Source organism: Bombina bombina, chromosome 6 (assembly GCF_027579735.1).
Source record: "Bombina bombina isolate aBomBom1 chromosome 6, aBomBom1.pri, whole genome shotgun sequence".
Classification (NCBI taxonomy): domain Eukaryota; kingdom Metazoa; phylum Chordata; class Amphibia; order Anura; family Bombinatoridae; genus Bombina; species Bombina bombina.
The window spans coordinates 653,111,181-653,129,269 of NC_069504.1; the positions used below are offsets into that span (position 1 = coordinate 653,111,181).

General features: G+C 37.4%; 1 protein-coding gene across 1 annotated transcript in view; it reads right to left on the minus strand.

Annotated features, from left to right (window-relative positions):
* Positions 1-4,506: 4,506 nt before the first annotated feature.
* The window catches only part of TTLL13 (tubulin tyrosine ligase like 13), a 162,880-nt gene continuing 149,297 nt past the window's right edge, over positions 4,507-18,089 (minus strand). Inside the window, exons 14-16 of the mRNA XM_053717702.1 lie at positions 17,282-17,645; positions 5,065-5,284; positions 4,507-4,956 (exon numbers count right to left, since the gene is read on the minus strand). Coding sequence (XP_053573677.1) covers positions 4,944-4,956; positions 5,065-5,284; positions 17,282-17,645 — 597 coding nt within the window. The 3' untranslated portion in view covers positions 4,507-4,943. The remainder of the gene's footprint in view (positions 4,957-5,064; positions 5,285-17,281; positions 17,646-18,089) is intronic.

Here is an 18,089-nt window from a genome sequence, read left to right on the forward strand (position 1 = left end):
GGAAACGGATCTAGTGGGGGGCAGACTCTCTCTCTTCGCCCAGGCTTGGGCAAGAGATGTCCAGGATCCCTGGGCGTTGGAAATCATATCTCAGGGATATCTTCTGGACTTCAAAGCTTCTCCTCCACAAGGGAGATTTCACCTTTCAAGGTTGTCAACAAACCAGTTAAAGAAAGAGGCGTTTCTACGCTGTGTACAAGACCTTTTACTAATGGGAGTGATCCACCCAGTTCCGCGGTCGGAACACGGACAAGGGTTTTACTCAAATCTGTTTGTGGTTCCCAAAAAAGAGGGAACCTTCAGACCAATATTGGATTTAAAGATCCTAAACAAATTCCTAAGAGTTCCATCGTTCAAAATGGAAACTATTCGGACAATCTTACCCATGATCCAAAGAGGTCAGTACATGACCACAGTGGATTTAAAGGATTGCTTACCTTCACATACCGATTCACAAAGAACATTACCGGTATCTAAGGTTTGCCTTCCTAGACAGGCATTACCAGTTTGTAGCTCTTCCCTTCGGGTTGGCTACGGCTCCAAGAATCTTTACAAAGGTTCTGGGCTCTCTTCTGGCGGTACTAAGACCGCGAGGAATTTCGGTGGCTCCGTACCTAGACGACATTCTGATACAAGCGTCAAGCTTCCAAACTGCCAAGTCTCATACAGAGTTAGTACTGGCATTTCTAAGGTCGCATGGGTGGAAAGTGAACGAGGAGAAGAGTTCTCTCTTACCACTCACAAGAGTTCCCTTCTTGGGGACTCTTATAGATTCTGTAGAAATGAAAATTTACCTGACAGAGGACAGGTTAACAAAGCTTCTAAATGCTTGCCGTGTCCTTCATTCCATTCAACACCCGTCAGTGGCTCAATGCATGGAGGTAATCGGCTTAATGGTAGCGGCAATGGACATAGTTCCTTTTGCACGCCTGCATCTCAGACCGCTGCAATTGTGCATGCTAAGTCAGTGGAATGGGGATTACTCAGATTTGTCCCCTACGCTGAATCTGGATCAAGAGACCAGAGATTCTCTTCTATGGTGGCTTTCTCGGCCACATCTGTCCAGGGGGATGCCCTTCAGCAGGCCAGACTGGACAATTGTAACAACAGACGCCAGCCTACTAGGTTGGGGCGCTGTCTGGAATTCCCTGAAGGCTCAGGGATCGTGGACTCAAGAGGAGAGTCTCCTTCCAATAAACATTCTGGAATTGAGAGCAGTTCTCAATGCCCTTCTGGCTTGGCCTCAGTTAGCAACTCTGAGGTTCATCAGGTTTCAGTCGGACAACATCACGACTGTGGCTTACATCAACCATCAGGGAGGGACAAGGAGTTCCCTAGCGATGATGGAAGTATCAAAGATAATTCGCTGGGCAGAGTCTTACTCTTGCCACCTGTCAGCGATCCACATCCCAGGAGTGGAGAACTGGGAGGCGGATTTCCTAAGTCGCCAGACTTTTCATCCGGGGGAGTGGGAACTTCATCCGGAGGTCTTTGCCCAAATACTTCGACGTTGGGGCAAACCAGATATGGATCTCATGGCGTCTCGCCAGAACGCCAAGCTTCCTTGTTACGGGTCCAGGTCCAGAGACCCGGGAGCGGTCCTGATAGATGCTTTGACAGCACCTTGGACCTTCAGGATGGCTTATGTGTTTCCACCATTCCCGATGCTTCCTCGTTTTGATTGCCAGGATCAAACAGGAGAAAGCATCAGTGATTCTAATAGCGCCTGCGTGGCCACGCAGGACCTGGTATGCAGATCTAGTGGACATGTCATCCTGTCCACCTTGGTCTCTGCCTCTGAGACAGGACCTTCTAATTCAGGGTCCTTTCAAACATCAAAATCTAATTTCTCTGAAGCTGACTGCATGGAAATTGAACGCTTGATTTTATCAAAGCGTGGATTTTCGGAGTCAGTAATTGATACCTTAATACAGGCTAGGAAACCTGTTACCAGGAAGATTTACCATAAGATATGGCGTAAATACTTACACTGGTGCGAATCCAAGAGTTACTCATGGAGTAAGGTTAGGATTCCTAGGATATTGTCTTTTCTACAAGAAGGTTTAGAAAAGGGTTTATCTGCAAGTTCCTTAAAGGGACAGATCTCAGCTCTGTCCATCCTTTTACACAAACGTCTGTCAGAAGTTCCAGACGTTCAGGCTTTTTGTCAGGCTTTGGCTAGGATTAAGCCTGTGTTTAAGACTGTAGCTCCACCGTGGAGCTTAAACTTAGTTCTTAACGTTTTACAGGGGGTTCCGTTTGAACCCCTTCATTCCATTGATATCAAGCTGTTATCTTGGAAAGTTCTGTTTTTAATGGCTATTTCCTCGGCTCGTAGAGTCTCTGAGTTATCAGCCTTACATTGTGATTCTCCTTATCTGATTTTTCATTCAGATAAGGTAGTTCTGCGTACTAAACCTGGGTTCTTACCTAAGGTAGTCACTAACAAGAATATCAATCAAGAGATTGTTGTTCCATCATTGTGCCCTAACCCTTCTTCAAAGAAGGAACGACTTCTGCACAATCTAGACGTAGTCCGTGCCCTGAAATTTTATTTACAGGCAACTAAAGATTTTCGCCAAACTTCTTCTCTGTTTGTCGTTTATTCTGGACAGAGGAGAGGTCAAAAAGCATCTGCTACCTCTCTATCCTTTTGGCTTCGTAGCATAATACGTTTAGCCTATGAGACTGCTGGACAGCAACCTCCTGAAAGGATTACAGCTCATTCTACTAGAGCTGTGGCTTCCACTTGGGCCTTTAAGAATGATGCCTCTGTTGAACAGATTTGCAAGGCTGCAACTTGGTCTTCTCTTCATACTTTTTCCAAATTTTACAAATTTGACACTTTTGCTTCTTCGGAGGCTGTTTTTGGGAGAAAGGTTCTTCAGGCAGTGGTTCCTTCCGTATAAAGATCCTGCCTGTCCCTCCCGTCATCCGTGTACTTTAGCTTTGGTATTGGTATCCCATAAGTAATGGATGACCCGTGGACTGACTACACTTAACAGGAGAAAACATAATTTATGCTTACCTGATAAATTCCTTTCTCCTGTAGTGTAGTCAGTCCACGGCCCGCCCTGTTTTTTATGGCAGGTCTAAATTTTAAATTATACTCCAGTCACCACTGCACCCTATAGTTTCTCCTTTCTTGTTTGGTTTTCGGTCGAATGACTGGGTGTGACGTAGAGGGGAGGAGCTATATAGCAGCTCTGCTTGGGTGATCCTCTTGCACTTCCTGTTGGGGAGGAGTTAATATCCCATAAGTAATGGATGACCCGTGGACTGACTACACTACAGGAGAAAGGAATTTATCAGGTAAGCATAAATTATGTTTTTTTTTTCCTTTTTTTTTTTTCTCTGCCACCCCCCTTCTCCTACATCCTCCGTCTGCCCTCTCTCATACCTCCCCCCTCCCCTCTTGGGTCTGTTCCTTCCTTTTTCCCTTGGTCTATATTAGTCATACCTAGTTTATCGAGCACCCCAAGGGTAATAGATTAAATGTAGATCCCTGCATACCAATAGGCTCAGCAATACAATATGGAATTACTTAAGTAGAATACTCTAGACCACCAACAATGAGATAGGACAAGATAGGTGAAACAGATGACCCGTCAGGGTTAAAAGGTTATAATTTAGAATGAATTCTTTTTTTTAAGAGTTGTTATCAGAATTGTTTATAACCTGCTTTTTCTTAATTTAGATAAAGGATAATACCTATATGGGGTTTAATGAATTAATTATAATTCTTTTTTCTTTTTTTTCTTTTCTCTTCTTCCTTCTTTTTTCTTTGTAATGTAACGCCCTGCGAGGCGAACAAGAACCTATATGTATCAGGTTAATCATGTAAATATAATGTTGGAAAATAGTTAGAAGATATGAGAATCCTTCCTTTTGTATAAGACTTCGTCTGTAGATGTAAGGACTCGCTTTAATCTTTTCTATCACAAAATTGGCTGTGTACGGCTATAGAATGTCTCCCCTAAAGTGGTAAAGGAGCATCTCTTAGGTTTATTTAGATTGTATTATAAGTTACATGTACTTATAGAATGTTTTAAGATGCAAGGGGATTCCTTAAGTTTATGTACTATATATTTAGCCATGCATATATGCAGAATGTTTTAAAGCAATACTAAATATGAAAAAGCGAGGTATTTACTATGTAAGGTCAAACTTTTTGTGATGTAATGGCTATGACTATATTTTTCAAAATATATCAGTTGTGATTTTGCTTTTTGTTTATCTTCTACCTATGTTGGTATATTTCTTATAATGTGACATGTATGTTGTAGCATGTTTCTATTTCAATTAAAAAAACATATTTAAAAAAAAAAATGACATGCCCTATCTGAAACATGAAAGTTTTTTTGGACTTGAATGTCCCTTTAACCTGAATACATTTCACTGTATTACAATTGCTACTGATCTTATGATACTTTACATCTAGCAAGGCAATCCAACAAATATATATATACACACATTTTACAAAAGAAAACAAGCAAACCATGATCATAAGAATATTTTTTTTTATTTATTTAAGTACTTTCAGTGCAGTGGTTTCACAAGAGGTACAAACATGTATTAGATAAAAGCCCTTTCCCTGTTATTTACATACCCCTGCAGCAGTAATAACTGAGCACATTACTGTGCATAGAATAACAGAACACCCAGTCTAAACAAATCACATTAGGGATAGCTCATGTGCAATTGTTGCTAGATTATTTTGGCTGTGAATAAACTTGTAACAAACTATGTGGCTTCTATAATTCATGTGGCATGACATTTTACCCAGTCTGACAAAGGTTTGTTCTCAGTAGTTCAATATGTTTCCAGTTTATCTTTACAACCTTTTTTTTTTTTAACTCATTCTCCCATCTCTTTACAAAATGCACTACTAAGCCCAAATCACATTTCTCTTAGATCACCGAATAGAATTAGTTGGCACATGTCTAGATCCATCTCCTACAATAGAAGTTCATAAAGAAAAATATAAAAAGTGTGATGTATACTCTGATTTCAAATTACACTAATTAATTCACTAGGTATGTGTGGAAAGTAACTAAATATTACCAGTTAATATTCAAATGAATTCGGTTAAAAGGATTTTGGCTTTGTGAAGCTGGAGCCAATGTTGCTGTGGATAAATGTCGATCTGCTGATGAGATCCCACTGACAGCCGGCAGAATACAAACAGCAGAAGGTACACACAGACCCTTTCCATTAGGAGGCAAGGTAGATAGAGATCCAGGTATAATACCATAACGGCTTGGCTTTCTGTTGGCTGGTACTTCTGTAAGAAGAACACAATTTAGGATGAGCAAAAAAAAAAAAAAAAAAAAAGAAGAAGTTGTTTCAAGGGATATGAAACCCCCAAAAAAATTCATGATTCTGATAGAGAATACAATTTTAAACAACTTTCCAATTTACATCTAGTATTTAATGTGCTTCTATCTCTTGTTATCCTTCGCTGAAAGGTTTATCTATGAAAGCTCAGGAGCAGCAAAGAACCTAGGTTCTAGCTGCTGATTGGAGGCTGCATATATATACCGATTGTCATTAGCTCACCCATGTGTTCAGTCAGCAACCAGTAGTGCATTGCTGCTCCTTCAACAAAGCATACCAAGAGAACGAAGAAAAATTGTTAATATGAGTAAATTAGAAAGTTGCTTAAAATTGCATGCTCTATCTGAATCATGAAAGAAAAAAATTTGGTTTCATATCCCTTTAACTACATCTGCAAACTGCATTTTTCTCTTGTTTCAATGTTTGTAAAACTGTTGATTACATATATATATATATATATATATATATATATACACATTTTTTTAAAAATAGTTTTTATTAGTTTTTACATATATAGTAAATAAAAATACAGAAATCGTTGCACAGAACAATATTCAGTAGTACAGAGAAAACATTTCTCACAGACTTGCTTGATATCACAAAACTCAGAAGGGACCCAGTTTGCCCAAAGAGAAAACTAAACAAATAAATTCCTTGCTTCTTTAATCTAGTCATCAAACATTGTGTAGTCTCAGGTGTATTTACCCGAGGTGTCTTTGGAAAAAAAAAAAAGGTTCCAACTTCCTATTAATTAGAATTGTTCCTGTATGCCCTGTTGTCTGGGAGCCCGGTCTACTATCTCTCCTTGTGTTCCTTCTGTTCACCTCAGATTACATAATCCAAGGTTCCCACAGTTCTATAAAGCAGTCTTTTTGAGCTAGTAGGTCTGCAGAGATACCAGACATTTGATAAATATATTCAATTTTACATAAAACTATGAAAAAATCAGGTATTTTTTTTTTCCAATACCTTGCTATACATTTTATTACTGATCAAGGTATCTGCGATACGGTATAAGATTACATATATGTTTTAGTAAATGTTTTAAGTTCTTCCATAAAATCATATTTTTTTTCCAAATCAGGTTTTTTTTGTGTTCTAATGGTACAAACAGAGAAAGGAGACACAGCTCCAAGATTCATAAGAAAGCTAAATTTGTTAATACCTGGGGACAAGATCAATAACAGTCTAGCTCAATACAATTTGATAAATCACTGAAAAAGTGAACATTAACCAAAATGAAATAGGATTGAACAAGATACCCGGACACAAATATATATATAAGAGAAAGGCAAGAGTTAAAGAGTAGTATCTCTGAGAAATCAGAGGCACTACTGGGAGGCGCTACTACTTACAATATACAGGTAAAGCTGCTGAAAATGTACAAACTAAGGGTAGCCGGTAAGTCCTCGCTTCCAGCTACTCAGGCAATTGTATAGTATAGAAAGAAAATGTAATCTTGACAGCGCTAAACTTGATCTACATTCACATGATATCAATTATATTTCAATATATAGATGGCAATCCTTATTGGTTATATAGTGTTATGTATGATATCTGGGAATACTTAATATCTTTAAGTAGTTATAAACACACAGTTTAGTAAGTGTGCATTTAAGACAGTATCCGCACACAGTATTAGCGTGTAATCAAACAGCCATAAAGGAAAGTCCATGTACTAGTATAGTATATAAGTAGACCGTATATCCCAGTCAAATTGTGCTTTAGTTCAGTGAGAATCAGATACTCTGGATCTCCCAATGCTGTCTCTAAGTTCTACTTACATCCGGCACCCTCAATCCTATGAGGTAAGTGGAAGGCGTCACAGGATGGGTCTGTAGGAATGTGAGGCTCCCCCCGCTCACGTCGTTTTATTAGGACCACTGATACCTCATATTGATTGAGGTTCTCTTTGTGAGTAATATTGTTTTCCTAATAAAACGTGTAGTTTAAACAATATCACCCTATGTCCTTTTTTATACTCTCCTTTATGTGAACACTGAACGGACCATTGGAGAGGGACAAACTGGTGTTTATATTCAGGTGGATTACCCACACATACAGAGCGGGTGGAACCTCACATTCCTACAGACCCATCCTGTGACGCCTTCCACTTACCTCATAGGATTGAGGGTGCCGGATGTAAGTAGAACTTAGAGCCAGCATTGGGAGATCCAGAGTATCTGATTCTCACTGAACTAAAGCACAATTTGACTGGGATATACGGTCTAATTATATACTATACTAGTACATGGACTTTTCTTTATGGCTGTTTGATTACACGCTAATACTGTGTGCGGATACTGTCTTAAATGCACACTTACTAAACTGTGTGTTTATAACTACTTAAAGATATTAAGTATTCCCAGGTATCATACATAACACTATATAACCAATAAGGATTGCAATCTATATATTGAAATATAATTGATATCATGTGAATGTAGATCAAGTTTAGCGCTGTCAAGAGTACATTGTCTTTCTATACTATATATATGTGTGTGTGTGCGTGCGTGCAGTCATAGTTTAATAATTATATATTCAAAGCAAACATAGTTGACAATAATATGCAGATGTATTTTTTAGTTGTTTAAATGTTGAAGGAATATCTGTACATGTTTTTAATGACCACTACTGTATTGTAACTTACGCTTCTCTATCTTATCTCATCTGCTGAGGCCAATAAGAGACAGACATAAATAAGTTACTATCTGGAGTAAAGTAGAATTAGGCTTGTGAAGTCTGGAGTTGGCACTTTTAATTCTTAGGAGACTTAATGAAAATGGGCCAAAATAAATAATGGAATTGAAAAAGCCATGGGAAAACCAAGGGTATGGCCTTAAAGGGACACTGAAAGGGACACTAAACCCAAAATCTTTCTTTCATAATTCAGATAGAGAATAGAAATTTAAACAACATTACAATTTACTTCCATAATTTATTTTGCATAATTTTTTAAAATATCCTTATTTGAAGAAAAAGCAATGCACATGGTGAGCCAATCACATGATGCTTCTATGTGCAGCAACCAATCAGCAGCTAGTGAGCATATCTAGATATGCTTTCCATCAAAGAATATCAAGAGAATAAAACAAATGAGATAATATAAGTAAATTAGAAAGATGTTTAAAATTGCATTCTCTTTCTAAATCATAAAAGAAAAAATGTGGGTGGCATGTACCTTGAACCCAAATTTTTTCTTTTGTGATTCAGATAGAACATGCAATTTTAAGCAACCTTCTAATTTACTCCTATTATCAAATTTTCTTCATTCTCTTGGTATCTTTATTTGAAATGCAAGAATGTAAGTTTAGATGCCGGCCCATTTTTGGTGAACAACCTGGGTTGTTCTTGCTGATTGGTGGATAAATTCATCCACCAATAAATAAGTGCTTTCCAGGGTCCTGAACCGAACAAATACAAATAGCTTAGATGCCTTCTTTTTCAAATAAACATAGCAAGAGAACAAAGAAAAATTTATAATAGGAGTAAATTAGAAAGTTGCTTAAAATTGCATGCTCAATCTGAATCATGAAAGAAAAAATTTGGGTTCAGTGTCCCTTTAAATTTGAGCCTAGGAAGATTCTCTATTGCGTTAAAATGTGTTTGAAGAACCACCCTTAAAGTTCTGGTTATTTTAAAGGATCAGAACCACCCTTAATCTTCTAGTATTAACAAGCTTTTTTTTTTAATGGATTTTGCTGTACTGAATAAACCAACTTTTTTTCTGTAGGAGTTCCCTTGTCAGAAAGAGAGCAGCAGAGTCACATGACTTGGCTGTGCACAGTCATGCATTTCCATTAAATTTAAGCAGATTTTCCATGGAAACAAAAAACATTTAACATTTTTAACTCTTGTTCTTTCATATACATGAAAGAAAAAGTTTGACTACTTTGGCCATTAAAAATTACCACAATATTTTTTTCTTGGACTTGGAAAGGCTATATATATATATATATATATATATATATATATATATATATATATATATATATATATATATATATATATATATATATATATATATATATATATGTGTGTGTGTCTGTGTGTTGAATGATTTGTATGTGTGTATATACTGTACATGTGTATGTATGTGTATTGCTCCACTGCAATTTTCTATCTCCAAAGAAGATGTTTAAACGAAATTGCACCTTCACAATGTACAAACACGTTCACAACAGTGCGTTTTACAGTGCTTGTGCCTACATTATTGAACTCACATTCATGAAGAAGCGATCCAGTTTAGGAGCTCAATAATGTAGGCGCAAGGGCTGTAAAATGCACTGTCTTGGTGTGTTTGGACTTTTGAGTTCACAAAGGTGCGTTGCCTATAAAATAAAATTATGGTCACAAAGGTGCAATCTCATTTGAACATCTTCTTTGCAGATACAATATTGCAATGTAGCAGTTTCAGTACTGTTAAAATCCAGTATAAGAAGATGTCGTAAGTCTTTCTAATAGAAAACTGTAGTCGTCTTCTTCTTTTCAGATGTAGGTCACGCAAAACTGGAAATGTTGCCTTTACAATAAATAAAAGTAAATATTGTAAAAAAAAAAAATTCTAAAAATATTAAGATTGACAATATAGCCACTAAGTAAACATGGCAGTATTCCCATCATGCCTACATTGGCATTCAGATGGTTTAGCAGTGGTGAGGATGGAGACAGATTGCAATAGGTTCCATTGTAACTCAGGATTACGCTCATTTTAAAGGCCAGCTATAAAGACTCCAGTAATAATAGTGACAATCACAACAGTGCAAGTGTGACTTAGAAAACAAACATTAACAGAAAGCTTGCTCCACACCATTTCTAGATGATGGGATACTGATCTCACTTTTGCTACAGATACCCTTAGCTGTACAGGATATCACATACTCAACACATATACATATGGAAATGAACCTATATATATGTAAATGTGTGTCCTGGCCACCGCTGAAGGACTACACAATAGTGATAAAAAACATAATTTATGTAAGAACTTACCTGATAAATTCATTTCTTTCATATTAGCAAGAGTCCATGAGCTAGTGACGTATGGGATATACATTCCTAAAAGGAGGGGCAAAGTTTCCCAAACCTCAAAATGCCTATAAATACACCCCTCACCACACCCACAAATCAGTTTAACGCATAGCCAAGAAGTGGGGTGACAAGAAAAAAGTGCGAAAGCATAAAACATAAGGAATTGGAATAATTGTGCTTTATACAAAAAAATCATAACCACCACAAAAAAGGGTGGGCCTCATGGACTCTTGCTAATATGAAAGAAATGAATTTATCAGGTAAGTTCTTACATAAATTATGTTTTCTTTCATGTAATTAGCAAGAGTCCATGAGCTAGTGACGTATGGGATAATGACTACCCAAGATGTGGATCTTCCACGCAAGAGTCACTAGAGAGGGAGGGATAAAATAAAGACAGCCAATTCGGCTGAAAAATAATCCACACCCAAAATAAAGTTTAAATCTTATAATGAAAAAAACTGAAATTATAGGCAGAAGAATCAAACTGAAACAGCTGCCTGAAGTACTTTTCTACCAAAAACTGCTTCAGAAGAAGTAAAAACACATCAAAATGGTAGAATTTAGTAAAAGTATGCAAAGAAGACCAAGTTACTGCTTTGCAAATCTGATCAACCGAAGCTTCATTCCTAAACGCCCAGGAAGTAGAAACTGACCTAGTAGAATGAGCTGTAATCCTTTGAGGCGGAGTTTTACCCGACTCGACATAAGCATGATGAAATAAAGATTTCAACCAAGATGCCAAAGAAATGGCAGAGGCCTTCTGACCTTTCCTAGAACCAGAAAAGATAACAAATAGACTAGAAGTCTTTCGGAAACTCTTAGTAGCTTCAACATAATATTTCAAAGCTCTAACTACATCCAAAGAATGCAATGATCTCTCCTTAGAATTCTTAGGATTAGGACATAATGAAGGAACCACAATTTCTCTACTAATGTTGTTAAAATTCACAACCTTAGGTAAAAATTTAAAAGAAGTTCGCAACACCACCTTATCCTGATGAAAAATCAGAAAAGGAGACTCACAAGAAAGAGCAGATATTTCAGAAACTCTTCTAGCAGAAGAGATGGTCAAAAGAAACAAAACTTTCCAAGAAAGTAATTAATGTCCAATGAATGCATAGGTTCGAACGGAGGAGCTTGAAGAGCCCCCAGAACCAAATTCAAACTCCAAGGAGGAGAAATTGACTTAATGACAGGTTTTATACGAACCAAAGCTTGTACAAAACAAAGAATATCAGGAAGAGTAGCAATCTTTCTGTGAAAAAGAACAGAAAGAGCAGAGATTTGTCCTTTCAAGGAACTTGCAGACAAACCTTTATCCAAACCATCCTGAAGAAACTGAAAAAATTCTCGGAATTCTAAAAGAATGCCAGGAAAAATGATGAGAAAGACACCAAGAAATATAAGTCTTCCAGACTCTATAATATATCTCCCTAGATACAGATTTACGAGCCTGTAACATAGTATTAATCACAGAGTCAGAGAAACCTCTTTGACTAAGAATCAAACGTTCAATCTCCATACCTTTAAATTTAAGGATTTGAGATCCTGATGGAAAAAAAGGACCTTGCGACAGAAGGTCTGGTCTCAACGGAAGAGTCCACGGTTGGCAAGAGGCCATCCAGACAAAATCCGCATACCAAAACCTGTGAGGCCATGCTGGAGCCACCAGCAGAACAAACGAGCATTCCTTCAGAATCTTGGAGATTACTCTTGGAAGAAGAACTAGAGGCGGAAAGATATAGGCAGGATGATACTTCCAAGGAAGTGACAATGCATCCACTGCTTCCGCTTGAGGATCCCTGGATCTGGACAGATACCTGGGAAGTTTCTTGTTTAGATGAGAAGCCATCAGATCTATTTCTGGAAGTCCCCATATTGAACAATCTGAAGAAATACCTCTGGGTGAAGAGACCATTCGCCCGGATGTAACGTTTGGCGACTGAGATAATCCGCTTCCCAATTGTCTATACCTGGGATATGAACTGCAGAAACTAGACAGGAGCTGGATTTCGCCCATAGCAGTATCCGAGATACTTCTTTCATAGCCAGAGGACTGTGAGTCCCTCCTTGATGATTGATGTATGCCACAGTTGTGACATTGTCTGTCTGAAAACAAATGAACGATTCTCTCTTTAGAAGAGGCCATGACTGAAGAGCTCTGAAAATTGCACGGAGTTCCAAAAATGTTGATTGGTAATCTCACCTCCTGAGATTCCCAAACCCCTTGTGCTGTCAGAAACCCCCATACAGCTCCCCAACCTGTCAGATTTGCATCTGTTGATCATAGTCTAGGTTGGAGGAACAAAAAGAAGCCCCCTGAACTATACGATGGTGATCTGTCCACCACGTCAGAGAGTGTCGAACAATCGGTTTTAAAGATAATAATTGAGATATCTTTGTAAAATCCCTGCACCACTAGTTCAGCATACAGAGCTGAAGAGGTCGCATGTGAAAACGAGCAAAGGGAATCGCGTCCAATGCAGCAGTCATAAGACCTAGAATTTCCATGCATAAGACTACCGAAGGGAATGATTGAGACTGAAGGTTTCGATAAGCTGAAACCAATTTCAGACGCCTCTTGTCTGTCAGAGACAGAATCAAGAACACTGAATCTATCAGGAAACCTAAAAAGGTTACCCTTGTCTGAGGAATCAAACGAACTTTAAGGTAAATTGATCCTCCAACCATGTTCTTGAAGAAACAACACTTATAAAAGACTGGAAGGTTCTTTCTAGAGAAAATGAGCAAAGGGAATTGAATCCAATGCTGTGGTCATAAGACCTAAAACTTCTATGCATATATAGCAACTGAAGGAAATAATAGAGACTAAAGGTACCGATAGACGGAACCCAATAACATTATCCCTTGTCTGATAGAGACAAGGACAGTGACACAAACTATCTGGAAACCTAAAAAAGGTGACCCTTGTGTGAGGAATCAAGAGCTTTAGAAAAGAAGATCCTCTAACTATGTCCTGAAGAGTAAGTGAATCATATGAGATTCCGCATCCTCAGAAAATAATCTGAATGAAAACAGAAAAATGAAAATATGCATTTATTGTATCTAATGAAAACAAATAATGCTATCAAAGACCATAAAAAGGCAAAATAATTTGAATAAAACTTCAAAACCCGGTTCCTCAAAAGAAACTGGAAGAAACAGCCCAGAAGATTCCAGGTCTGAGCAGTGCTTGAACCTCATGGGTGCCCAGCCATGCTTCAACAGTACCCAAAATACATAGGACAGAAACACAGTTAAAGAAAGTGTTAGCCTTGCTGGAATAAAATCAAAGAAATTTGGACAAAATAAATTTCAAAGAAGCCTTAACCTGCCCCTTACCAGCCAAGCTGGAATACGGCACGTACATCGCAAATTTAGGGAGCTGATTTCGAACTCCAAATATAGACATGTTACTTGGGAAAGAACTCAGGAATTCGTTCCTTAATAAGAACAACCAAACTAGTATAAGCTTAAAGTTTTAGTCTTAGAACTCAACCTTGAAGCCCAGAGTAACAGTTAAGAATTAAATCCAATTATAAAACAAATAATTGATTATCTTAGAACAAAGGAAATATGGATTTTTTTTTTTTTTTTTAAAAATCACAAAATTCTTTTAGCTAAAAAAGCTAAAGACATAGATTAACCCTCATTTGCGAAAATATTCAATAAAATGAAGACACAAATGAAATTATTAGCATGATAGTTCAGTTTAAAGGACCAGCCAATACAGTGGACTTGCATAATCAATAAATGCAAAACAACAAGACAAATGCAACAGCACCTAGTCTAGTAAATGTTGTCCCTTAAACAATGCTAAAATAAATCATAATCTGATACTTGATCTTAAAGTAAACAGAGAAAATAAAGTAATTGCAATATCCAAATAAATCACAGGACCAAGCCTGAAACTAAATAATTTTCCATAAATAAGATACAGCTATCTAAAGGAAAATAAATACTATTTTGCTATAGAAACAATAGCATAATTAGTAGAATTAGAGATAGCCCCAATAAATTGGAGAACCCTCCAAATTAAGTTTAACTGCTGGCAAAGAATATAGTTTAAAACCTTTTTGAAAAAGGAATAAAAGAAAATTCTCAGCCAATTCCATTCCCTAGTACAGGGAATTGGAAAGAAAACCTCTAAAGAAATAAATAGGCAGAAATGATGTCAGCTAGTCTTAAAGAACTAGATACCTTAATATCCAAAATAATCAACACCTTTTCAACAAAGAACAAATGTACTTTAATAATTGAAAAATAATAAAAAAGTAGGATTTGTTAGTGTCAATATCTGATGAAGAAAATTTCTGAAAAAAACATCATCAGAGAAGGATAAATTAGTATGTTGTTGGTCATTTGAAACTTCAATAATTAAAAAAGAAGTGAAAAAGACCTAAAAATTTTATTAGAAGGCACGAAGTCAGACAAAGCCTTTAACATAGAATCAGAAAAATATTTCTTATAAGTCTTCTAAATATTTCTTGTAAGAAAAGAAAATATATAAAGCATAAATACTAATGGATTCCGCATGTAAAAGTATAACAAAATATCTTATTACAAACCATAGCTAAAGATAAACATTTATAACATTTAAAATAAATGAACTTAGCTTTGGTAGAACTGAAACTCAGTTAAGCGTTTTTCCAAAAGTGGCTTCTGATTCAGAGTCCAATTGAGACATCTTGCAATATGTAATAGAAAAAAACAACATATAAAGCAAAATTGATCAAATTCCTTAAATGACAGTTTCAGGAATGGGAAAAAAATGCCAATGAACAAGCTTCTAGCAATCAGAAGCAATAAATAATGAGACTTAAATATTGTGGAGACAACAATGACGCTCAAAATTTTTTAGCGCCAAAAAAGCCGCCCACATTATTTGGCGCCTAAATGCTTTTGGCGGCAAAAATGGCGCCACATCCGGTAACGCCGACATTTTTTGGCGCAAAAAACGTCAAAAAAATGACGCAACTTCCGGCGACACGTATGACGCCGGAAATGACAAGAAAATGTTTGCGCCAAGAAAGTCCGCGCCAAGAATGACGCAATAAAAAGAAGCATTTTCAGCCCCCGCGAGCCTAACAGCCCACAGGGAAAAAAGTCAAATTTTAAGGTAAGAAAAAATTGATTATCCATATGCATAATCCCAAATATGAAACTGACTGTCTGAAAATAAGGAACGTTGAACATCCTGAATCAAGGCAAATAAATGTTTAAACACATATATTTAGAACTTTATATAAAAGTGCCCAACCATAGCTTAGAGTGTCACAAAAATAAGACTTTCTTACCCCAGGACACTCATCTACATGTAGTAGAAAGCCAAACCAGTACTGAAACGAGAATCAGTAGAGGTAATGGTATATATAAGAGTATATCGTCGATCTGAAAAGGGAGGTAAGAGATGAATCTCTACGACCGATAACAGAGAACCTATGAAATAGACCCCGTAGAAGGAGATCATTGAATTCAAAAAGGCAATACTCTCTTCACATCCCTCTGACATTCACTGCACGCTGAGAGGAAAACCGGGCTCCAACCTGCTGCGGAGCGCATATCAACGTAGAATCTAGCACAAACTTACTTCACCACCTCCATAGGAGGCAAAGTTTGTAAAACTGATTTGTGGGTGTGGTGAGGGGTGTATTTATTGGCATTTTGAGGTTTGGGAAACTTTGCCCCTCCTGGTAGGAATGTATATCCCATACGTCACTAGCTCATGGACTCTTGCTAATTACATGAAAGAAAGAGCTGTAATGAATCAATACCATGGGCCTCATGTATTAAATGGCGTGCAGAACAGCTTCTCAACATGAAAAGCTGTCCGCACATCTTTGCTGTATACAGGCAGCAGATCTGTTCATCCGCTGGCCCGTATGCATCATTACACGCTCCGTGTGTAATGCCTGCTCCTTCACTCAAATGACTAATCGTGCTAGAGAAGGGACTTTCAATCAGCAAGAGTGAGCAAGCAAGCTTTCTATATAATTTCTCTTTAGTAGCAGAGGTCTAATGACCGCTGCTTCTTACATTGCGGGAAGCAGGCTTGCATGTGCGAACCTGCCCCGCAAGGGCTCCAGAGCAGCTTACACTGCTTCGTACACGGAGACTCATGTATGCAAATACAAATCTAAAATGTTTCCTGTGCCATTTCAGAGTGTCTTGCACATGTACAATATAATAGAATGTTTCCTATTACTCTTGCAAAATGCCATTTCTGGGCTATATCAAGTGCCTTAAAGGACCAGTAAATACAGTAGATTTCCATCAACAAATGCATGATTAAAAGACAATGCAATAGCACTTAGTCTGAACTTCAAATGAGTAGTAGATTTTGGCCATCAGCGAATCACAAACGCATAGATGTATATTCTGTAAAATCTTGCACAAGCTCCATAGGAGCTGGTGACTCAAAAAGTGTAAATATAAAAAGACTGTGCACATTTTGTTAATGGAAGTAAATTGTAAAGTTATTTAAAATTGCATGCGCTATCTGAATCATGAAAGTTTAATTTTTAATTTGGTGTCCCTTTAAGGTGTTGAATTTGAAAAGGCAAATCTGGTCTCAAAAAGGTGTTAAGAATTCACTTGAAAATGGATCGTGATTGGGGAGAACTTTTCAGCCCCAAATTAAAATAGGGCTTTTATCAGGGAGCTGATAACGTAATTGCAGGTGTGGGAAATAGCCGAAAACACACTATTGTGATTCAGTTAAAATAAAAACTGTCCTTTTCAACCAGAAAAAGGGCTTAACAGGCCTCTGGCGATAGATTGTGATTAACCCCTTTGTGCTTTACCACTTGATTTACAGACAAACAACATGCATACTAATTAGCTTGTGACAATTAGGATTTCTGTTGATTTTATATTACATAATATACATTCGTTAAAAAATAAAACTTACTTGGATTGATCTTGCATTTGGCACTAGACAATCTTATTTGTGTTACACCATTCACTGCCCTGGCCACAGGCAATGGGTCATTGCCAACTATAGCGGTCTGTACATTTTGGACCCCATTCCAGTGCAGTGTTTTTTGGTGTGCATATCTCTTCAATGCATTCTGTGTTGGAGGACGGGGACCTCCCCCTAATGTCATTAATCCAGAAATGTATGTCGGATACCCGAATCTTTGTTGGTTAACTGAGGCATGGGCAATCCTCTGTGTTACTGCTTCAACTTCTGCTACTCCTAGGTCAGCAAAGGGGCCAACAGACATTACAGTATTAACATCTCGACACATTAGCAATCCATTTGTATATCGAGGCTGCAAACAAGACATCAAAACAGGGTTACAGTTAATATAACAAACATGTTTCTTGCTACACTAAACTCCATATAAAATATTATTGTTTTCCTATTGTGCTATTTTTTTGTTATAGCATTAAACGTATAATTAAATGCTCCATAACATATATAATTATGCACTGTAACATGAGATAACAATGCACGTTCATTATTCTTTTTGCACGCTTTTCCTGTAATTTAAATCTGAAAACTATAGTTTTCCCCTCTCCCCAGAAAGCCTGGTGTGTATTCCATGGAATCCTAACCTTCCTACATGCTGCAAATTGATTGGTTGATATGCGTAGGAGCTTATTTATATCTGCCCTAAACTTGCCAAAGCAAAGGTGATAACATTTTAAATAATAAAAATGGTTCTCAAGGGGTGTGTTCCTGGTCTGCTATCAAAATTACATTTTTAAAGGGA